Source organism: Rissa tridactyla, chromosome 1 (genome assembly GCF_028500815.1).
Source record: "Rissa tridactyla isolate bRisTri1 chromosome 1, bRisTri1.patW.cur.20221130, whole genome shotgun sequence".
NCBI classification, from domain to species: domain Eukaryota; kingdom Metazoa; phylum Chordata; class Aves; order Charadriiformes; family Laridae; genus Rissa; species Rissa tridactyla.
The window spans coordinates 6481858-6491530 of record NC_071466.1 but is presented as its reverse complement, the minus strand read 5'-3'; the positions used below and the strand labels follow the sequence as shown (position 1 = coordinate 6491530).

The 9673-nt window shown below is 46.9% G+C and overlaps 1 protein-coding gene across 1 annotated transcript in view; it reads left to right on the top strand.

The window, feature by feature from the left end:
* Window positions 1-3443: 3443 nt before the first annotated feature.
* The window catches only part of MYO7A (myosin VIIA), an 88351-nt gene continuing 82121 nt past the window's right edge, over window positions 3444-9673 (top strand). Inside the window, exon 1 of the mRNA XM_054187872.1 lies at window positions 3444-3487. Within this exon, the coding sequence (XP_054043847.1) occupies window positions 3470-3487 (18 nt within the window). The 5' untranslated portion in view covers window positions 3444-3469. The remainder of the gene's footprint in view (window positions 3488-9673) is intronic.

Genomic DNA, 9673 nt, shown 5'->3' with positions numbered 1-9673 from the left:
TTTTGTTTAGCCCAGCTGGTTTCCCATAGCACAAGCAGCTGTAGAGCTTCACATAGGCGATGAAGGTGGGAGTGAAATCCCTTATGCTCACCTGCTGGCAAGGACTGGAGGGTCCAGATGGCCAGTTCATTCCACCAGTGTTCCCATGAATTAGCAGGCAGATGATCTCCCTGGTGCTCGGACAAGCCCAATCCTTCTTACTGATCCCTGCGGGAAGAACGGAGGGCTGTCTACTGCTTCCCCTGCCCTTCTGTTTCAGGGTTTTCTCTGCTGAGCAAGCGGTGGGGAAAGCTGGCTGCCCGTTGTGTACAACCTCCCTTACAACAGCATCACAAGGGGACTTACAAGGCTCTGAATGAGAGCAATCCTGGTGGCTTGGGCTGAAGAATAGGCCTTCAGAAAATTAAAAAAAAACAACAAACACAACAGGCTCTGGGTACCAAAGTCCTGTTTAAAAGCAGCGTGTGCTGGGTATGTAAATACTCTTCCAAGCCTGGAACAACACCTACTCAGCATCACCACAGGCCAGGCTGGGCATGATACCCCCCTTCCGGGCAGTTTTTATGCCAGGAGCCAGGCCAACCACGTGGCCATGCTTCAGCAGCAGAAGGATGAATGGCTGAAGGAGCAGTTCTGTGACTTGAATCTGGTGCTCTAGCCCAGTCTGCCGGAAGAGATCCCCCATGCATGGCTTTTGCAATGGACACCCAGTGGGACAAGCTCACCTAGGCCATTTGGCTGATTAACATGCAAATCAATAATGACTGGAATTCTTAGGAATGACTTAGGAACTCTCCTGTTGGGTGAGATCTCTGGTTTTTGAGAGGGAAACTGAGGCAAGGAACTATAAGATGATTTGTCCACTGCAGATGTCCGTCAGCCAAGAACTCAGGCTGCTACCCAACCCAGTGTTCATCACTGCCCCTACGATCGTCATGTTACAGACCTGGGAAGGACCTCTAGAGAACCTCACCCAGTGCCTGCTCTGAGCCAAGCCAAGATTTCACTGACTATTCCCGGTGGAGGAGGCTCTTCAGCATCCCTAGGCAGTCCACCTCAGGGCTCACTACTTGGCGGGGTTAGAAAGTTATTTTCAAGCCATATGAGTTAAGGAGAAGAGGAATAATTTAATGTGCTACAGAGAAGTTTCAAACTGAGTATTAGGAAAATTGCCTCACAGCCTTTCAGATATTAAAATGGGTACGTGATTTTCCAGCGACCATCTATCTTATAGAAAAAGAAAAATTAATTCATTAAATATGGTCTGTGCCCAGAATTTCTCTAGAGAGTATTTCCTAATGAACAGTGATGCCTTGGCTGCTATTAGGATCACCGGCTCCTTTTCCAGGCAGTGCAGAGGGATCACGGAGATGATTTCAACAGCTGGATGTTTTCATTAAGTTGGTGAAGGCACTTAGATGGCAAACTGCTACAACTTTCAGTGGGGTAGTTATCCGCCTTCAAATATATGGCTGGTAAAAATGTAGAGGTGGTGCAGGGTGATTCTACCCTTCTACTCCACTCTGGTGAGACCCCACCTGGAGTACTGCGTCCAGTTCTGGAGTCCTCAGCACAAGAAGGACATGGACCTGTTGGAACGGGTCTAGCAGAGGGCCACAAAGATGATCAGAGGGCTGGAGCCCCTCTGCTGTGAGGACAGGCTGAGAGAGTTGGGGGGGTTCAGCCTGGAGAAGAGAAGGCTCCGCGGAGACCTTATAGCAGCCTTCCAGTCCCTAAAGGGGGCCTACAGGAAAGCTGGGGAGGAACTCTTGATAGGACGAAGGGGAACCGTTTTAAACAGAAAGAAGGGAGATTTAGACTAGATGTTAGGAAGAAATTCTTTACTGTGAGGGTGGTGAGCCCCTGGCCCAGGTTGCCCAGAGAAGCTGTGGCTGCCCCATCCCTGGAGGGGTTCAAGGCCAGGTTGGACGGGGCTTGGAGCAACCTGGTCTGGTGGGAGGTGTCCCTGCCCAGGGCAAGGGGGGTGGGACTAGATGATCTTTAAGGTCCCTTCCAACCCAAACCATTCTAAGATTCTATGACTTGGAAATGCTGTTGAGCCTTTGCAGTCCCTGCAGGAGCTAATGGGGACAAATCCTGCCTTTCTAGCTAGGATGGGAACATCTGTGTTTCCCACTGTGACTGAGAAGCTACAGAAAATTCATGCCGCAGGATCAGCACCAAAGATTAAATCCTACACTACTGAATGGGATGAGTGCAGTTGCTGCTGGCGGGGAGGAGAGATCGCTCTCCTTGCCAACGAGGAAAGTGTGTTGGGACACTGGCACAGGGCGTTATCATTCCTTTTTTTTGCAAGACTCTTTCCCATGTTGGGAAAGGGACATCTTACCTGGAGACTGTTGAGGAGGGATGGAAAGACTTTACTATGCCCTCCTGTCCCCCCAAGAAACGTTGTCCTTTTAGTGGGAAAAGCAGAAAAATGAAAATTATGGCTAAAACATGAAACAAAATATTTGGGTTTTGGGGGGACTTGGGTCCAGACTTGGGATAAGTCTGGACCACTTTGTCACTGTGAAGGGAAATGTCTTGCATCCTGCAAGTTCATCTTTAATCAGCCTTCACATCTCCAGTGTCTTGTGGAGGTTATATCTCTCGGAGTGCCTTTTTGTTTGCTTTTTAAGGCATGAGATTTTTTACCATAATGGAAAACGTTCTACGTTATAAATATAAAGATTACTGATTGCCACGTAGCAAGGATGACTTTGGAGATTGAAAGCTGCAGAAACTCAGTTCCTTGAAAGCGTTTTTTCACTCATACACACCAAACCCATTTCATGCTGGGAGCAACGTTGAAATGGCACCGCGCAGCAGCAAGCACAAACCCGGGAGCAGCACGGGGCCTTCCCATAGGAAATCCATCTGTAAATCACACAAAGGTGCAATTTGCACAACAGGCAGGGGCGGAGTGTGGAGACACTCGGTCCAACCCAGGTATTAGTCGCAGGTTATGGCGGAGGGCTTGGAATTTTCTTTCCTCTCTGGAAAGCAGTTTTGATAGAAAGATGGTAACCCATCCAGTCTTGCGGGCTGTAAGGACAGGGCTCCCCTTCTCCATGTGCTTTAATTCATACCACGGGATCTGATGACACGTGTAATAAATCAGCATCAATCTGTTTGTTAGGATAATCCTTGCTTAACTTTCTAGGACTCAGTTTACAAAATATTACTTGCATAAGCAACCTCCAGTCCTGGTCTCATTCACCACGATGCAAGCATTAATTTGGATGTACTAGAGGGTTGTCTCTCCCTGTTTGGAATTAATATTATGAAAGCGTTGGGAGTTTGAGTGCTCCTAGCCCTCTCCCACACCTAGGGGCTGCGTCTGTCCCTTTGGGGTTGGGACAGTCCCTGCGTTGGGTCTATGAGTCAGGGTGTCAGTTCATTAATTGCTGATTTCTTCTGGTTTAGGTCCATTCCTGGTGATTGCTGATGTGTTTATACAGGAACCATGGTCATTCTACGACAGGTAAGTGAAGCATTCCTGTCTTCAGCGTTTCTAATTTTACTCCATCACCCCAAGGACTAATAAAAGTCTTTTTTGTGGTGGAAGGGTCAAGTCATGCTATTTTTATCCCATTCTGTTGCCCTAAAAGGACTGTTACAAGATGCAGAGATACTCATTAGCCTTAATCCTTGATTGGCTTAGAGGAAATCATTGATCTGTGTGTGTAGTCCAGATTAACCTCATGCAATGTTCCACTTCTATTTTCTCATCTGGGATGGGCCAGAAGCTGCACGTGAGTCCTAGATATGCAGAAGAATAAAACAGCTTCTTGCCTGCCTTGAATGATGTAGTCAAAAACTTGATTTTCACCTTCCAGGAACAGTGCTGCTTTGGTTGTGTAACAATGGAATCCTTTCACGCGTTTAAAAAGAAATTGAATTGAAGAATTAAGTTGTATGGCAGGTCTCATGTAGATTCTGAAATAATTTAGGGCTTCGAATTGTAGTGCTTTCCCTGTGTCTAGGCATAACATGTCTGTCTTGCTCTCGGCTTCTGGGTTGTCTCATTGCCGTGTCTTACCCGGGGAGGAACAGCAGTACTGCCACGCGTCCGGGGTTGGGGCTGCAGATTGAGACTCAAATATGTCAACACAGTCAAGCATTGAGGCGATGGAGCAAATCTACCCAACAGTTTTGTTTCAACTCTGTGTCTGCCTTGGCAAACATGCTTTTGGCTGCAACTGGGCAGAAAGCTCTGGACCTTTGAAGCTGCATGCAGGAACCCATGTGGTACCAGTTTACACCAGTGACAAGAAGAGCTGATGATAGCTTTGGGGGTGGAAGGAATGTCAAAGATCTCATGGAGCAACTGAAATGCTCTTTACGGTGTTGCCCTGACCTACCAGTAGCTGTGGCCCAACACAACCACGTTGTAGGGGAGATAAGGAGGTCGGTCCTCCTTCCAAAAGGCACAGAGGTGTTGCCCTCATGTCTCAAGCTCTGACTGATGCATTTTGTGATGTCAAGGAAAACAAGTGGGAAATTAAAACAAAGTAAATTAATATGCTGATTTGGAAGCTCAGAATAACAGTTGTGGCTTTAAGAAATACCCTATAACAACTCTGGCTAAGGTGGTACCACTCCAGGCTGCCTGTAATGTCTCTCTGCTGGAGGTTACCGCTCTGTGGTTCAGCTGCTAGTTCATAGTCTTCTGTGTTGGTCTGAATTCACCATTTGCAGAGCTTTAGTCAAATGGACCATCTTCCTAGTTACCTAAAAACAAGGTGTCTCATCTAGGCAGGGAAGTAGGGTGTTTCTGAAGACATTTCCTTCCTGCCTGTCTTAGGGTGGGATGGATCTCCTTTCTCTAAGTCTCAAGCAAGACTAGCTTAGGCATTTGACATTTAAATCGACCCAACTGTGGGTGGAGAGTTGTGGTGCAGGGACTTCATTCTTTTCTTCTGTCACCTCTGCTATCATGAAAGTACCTTACAGCAAAGGGGACAAGTAGATGGCTCCAATATCTTCATCAAAGCACTTTATGCCCTCCATCTAGACACTAATTAGCCAGTCCCAGGATCTAGTCTGGGATTTGGGTCCTCATGAAAAGCCCAGGATGTGGTTGGTCTGGTGTGAAAACGGGCCTGAATTCTTGGGCTTTTACCTCTCGTGTCTGCAGTGTCACAGCAGCAAACCTGGAGCCGAGCAGGAGTGTTGCTGCCCTTATGCTAGTGGATGAGGGGTTATTTCTAGGATGTTACAGTGGAAGGAAAAATGTAGTGGTTATTTCTGTACTGAAAACTGGATGCTGGAGAATAAACTTGGAGCCATTTGGGATTGATGTGTTTGTATCGCCCAAGTATTCAAAGCCCATCACCTCCAGGCAGGTGTTAAAAGAACCCTTACAGTGAAGCCTTAATATTTGGTGCGCAAGTTCAGCCTCCTGTAGGTTTTTTAGAGAAGATACCCAGTGGTTTTCCATACAAACATCATTAGTTCATAAGGACTGAGTGTGGACTATAAGGAATCTTCAAGTGGACTCCTAGAAGTTGTCAACGGTATTTGATACATTACTTTGGGATTAAAGCTTCTTATTATTAAACAAGAAAAAACCTGCAGTTTTCAAAAAGCTCTTCCATTTCTTGTTGTTCCCGATAGTTTTGAGATTAACTCTCCCTGTGGGTTCAGATGCTGAGCAGGTGCTGACAAATATCAGGGAAATAGGCTCGTGTGGAACTTGTTGCTTACTGCAGACATCTCTCTGCAGCATGGATAAGGTGAGCCAAGGACCCCTCCATAATAAAACGAGGGAGGACGGCCGCTTGATAGCAGATACAGGCTCTTTCTGAGGTCACTTTATATGAGTTTGCCCCATCTAAAGGTCCAGTCTGAGCCCCACTTGAACCATGTTGCTCTCTGTAGTCCAAAGAGCTGCCGTTTATGGTGGTGCTTAACTGCAAGTAGCAACAATATACGTATTTTGCCTCCTTCAGTTTTGCTGAAAGATTTTGGAAATACATCTACGCTGTTCCTGATTGGTCTGACTTTCTCGAGATTTTTCCCTCTGCCTTCTCGTCTTTTTCTTTTTTATTTTCATTCTTGAACATGCACAACATGCTTACAGTCCTCCCCTCCCACCCCTTTTCGCCTGAAAACTTTCTCCAAGAAGATCGACCGAAAGAGCAAACCATCGCTCAGGCAACATCAGCGCAGAGCCTTTGGCCGCTACAGCTTGGTTTTCCTGTCTTTACCCAGCTATAAATCCGGGAATTTTGAAGATGAGCTCGTGGCTTTGCACCCCTTTCCACTCTCCCATCAGAATGGTTCCCACTAGGATCTCCCTCAGAGGTTGGCTCCGGGCAGCTGAGCGTGGAGGGCACTGAATGGCTCAGAGCAAGGAGGAGAAAACGCGCAGAGCTCCTGCCCTGTGTCTTCCACCCAGTAATTCAGAAGAAAAGCCAATATTGTTCCCCAGCAGGGGCCTGCAGGGAGCCAAACTTATCAGCTTTAGTCACTAGCAAATTACTCATGGCAAGTCCATTTCCATGCACAAAGAAAGGGAAGAAGAAAAAGGAAGGCTTCCTAAATTCCTGCCTTGGCAGCCTGACAAGCTCGTTTGGCTCCGCCGCACAGCAGCAGCTCGTTCCCACTTGTTCTGTCTTTTATTTAAAGCAGAGATGTTTTTAGAGCCGGAGTGGAGACCAGGAGGATGTGGTGGCCCCGGCTGCAGATGACCACAGCCTGGCGAGGGGCACATCGCTGCTCCAAGGAGAGGGCTTTGCCAAGGCCACCGCTGTCCTGGTGGCAAATAACAAATAACAAATGCTCGCCACATGGCTGTTTCTGCCAACTACATCTTCTCACTCATGTTGGCAACCCTTGTATAACCTGATCTTAAAGACAATGTTTCCCAATGCTGCAAATTTCCTGCCGCTGGGCCGGACCGACAGAAATTGAAACCACTTATTCCACTGCTAGGGTATAAATTATGCTCACAAAATTTAAGCATGTCATGTAGGACCAAGTTCAGCACCCCACGAAGCTCATCCACTAAACTCGGCTTGGCAGAAGATTGTATCTGTATTGCTGTGTTCTCCTGACCATGTCCAGACCACCTGAGGAGCACTGCTGCTGGTGTGGGTTTCTGACAGCCTTAGTGGTCCCCCAACCTGCTCCTGGGGTTATAAGGAGAGCAGTAGAAATAGGAATGAAAAGAAACAGTGGAGAACTAAGCTAAGCAGATAAAAGAAACCAAAGCTCAGCCAGAAATTAAGGTCCTGAGGGATCAAGCGCTGTTGATGTCTCAAGCTATAAAGCTCTTTTTAGTTCAACACCAAAGCAAGGAAGGTGTCTCCAACTAGTCTGAAGCTTTGCAGGAGCCAAGATTTGGTCAGAGACTTCATCTCTGCTCTCCTGGCTCGGCAGTGCTGCTGGTGGGGTGACTCTTGGGGGCAATGCCAAAACCTCGCGGTTTCTCTGCAGCCATCCATTCTGCAATGGCTGTGCCAGCTCTGGCATTTCTTTGAATGGAAAACCCAACCCCCAATGCAGCTTTGGCTTTAAACCCCGCAAAACAAGTCTTACACGAACGAGTCTGTCCTTGGTATGTTCATATCTGTGTTTTCTGAGGGTATTTGTGGCTTCCTGTTCTTGTGCCAGGACTAGTTAAAATTGTCCTTTCCCTTTCTTGTCATTTCACAGGTATTTGTGTAGAGAGCAGTCGCTTTCCTTCCTAGCTTCGGAATTGACCAAAATCCTACAAAACCCTTTTTTTTCCCCCACATAAAACAAGTTCTGCAGCTCTCTCGTGATGATGGCAGCCCTTTCTGCACCTGCTCTAGCTTAATTTCGTCCTGCTAAGACCAGGATTGCACATTGCACTGCAGGTGAAAGGGATTTGTGCAGTTCATTAATGAGCAGGAATAGATTTTGTGACCGCTGGTGTTTACAGCGGCTTGGTTTGATGCTCCAGGAGATGTTTTCCCTTGGTGGGAGTAAGAATAGCAGAGACCAGATTTTCAAATCTTTTCAGTCTCTGCACAGACATCTCCCAGCTGGGCTCTGTGAACACTGGTTTTACCTGGAGCTGACATACGCTATTTGTGGTGTTATTGGATAACATGCATTCAGCTTTGCTAAGTGATTCATTGCGCTATATATTTTGGTAGCAAGGAGGAAGGGGCGGGGGAGAAAAATCAGCCTTATTGTAGGTCTTCTCAGGGCTGATCTGTAATCATGTTATTACAAAAAGCAAAGAGTAAGTCCACTGTTTGCATTCTCTTTCTCATAAACACTGAATAATTTAAGTCTTCTCCCATTTATGCCTTGTATCTGTCTGATCTATGAGTCTGAGGCTTCCCTGGATAGCTGTAACGCAGCAATGAAAAGTCCAGCAGAAGCCAACCAAAGGGCACATTTGCATATAGATTGAAACATGAATCGTTGGGAGCCATTCATTAGTTGCAGTGCTCAAGACATTTGGCATTTTAACAGCTCTCTGCATCAAATCCTTTCCATCAAATTTATGGGACAATTAAAGTGCTGGGGTAGCTGCGTGCAGAAGATGAAGCTGCAGGCTAGGGAGATGTTCGTGCAGTGCTATGGCTGCAGAATATAAATTGCATGATGCCAAATAAAGGTAGAGTGAGCAATCTCAGCCCTGGCGTGGAGATACCTTGCCTCTGAGAGAGCTTGTCTGAAATGCACTCGTTCCTGCTTTTCGATACCTTCAACAAGCTCTCAGGATCTGTCTTCCCCAAAGTATACGCACTCAAACCTTAATCTATCTGATCTCAAGGTAGGGAAGGCTTGGAGTAGGAGCTGTTGTATGTGTGGGTGAGTTTAGTTTTGCCTTTTTAAGGGGCAGGAGCAAAATACCCAGCTGGTGGGTCATTCATGTGAGGGCACAGGAAACTTCAAAGGACTCAATAGCAAAATTTACCTTGAATTAATCTTGGAACCTTAGGTTTCCCCAGGGAAAATCTACGTCCTTGTGCAATCTACTCTTGCACAGCAGTTCACATATCATCTCATCTTCTGTCTGTCAGAGCCCTTAAAGGTGAGATTTAACTTGCTGAGACCCGAAGTCTGGAACAAGAAGAGATAAATTCAGCCCCTCAAACTGCCTCTTTCTCTTAAACGCATACTCATCATGGCCTCAGGTTGCACCAGAGGAGGTTTAGACTGGATATTAGGAAAAATTTCTTCACTAAAAGGGTTATAAAATCATAGAATCACAGAACGGTTTGGGTTGGAAAGGACTATTAAAGGCCATTTAGTCCAACCCCACTGCAACAAGCAGGGACATCTTCAACTAGACCAGCTTGCTCAGAGCCCCGTCCAACGGGACCTGGGATGTTTCCAGGGATGGGGCATCTCCCACCTCTCTGGGCAACCTGGTCTCACCACCCTCAGTGTAAAAAATTTCTTCTTTACATCTAGTCTAAATCTTCCCTCTTTTAGTTTAAAGCCTTGCCCCTCATCCTATTGCAACAGGCCCTGCTAAAAATTTGATACCCGTCTTTCCTGTGGATCCCCCTAAAGTACTGAAAGGCCGCAATAAGGTCTCCTTGGAGCCTTCTCTTTTCGAGGCTGAATGACCCCACTGCTCTCAGCCTGCCCTCATAGCAGAGGTGCTCCAGCCCTCGGAGCATCTCCATGGCCTCCTCTGGACCCGCTCCAACTTGTCAGGCTGCCCAGGGAAGTGGTT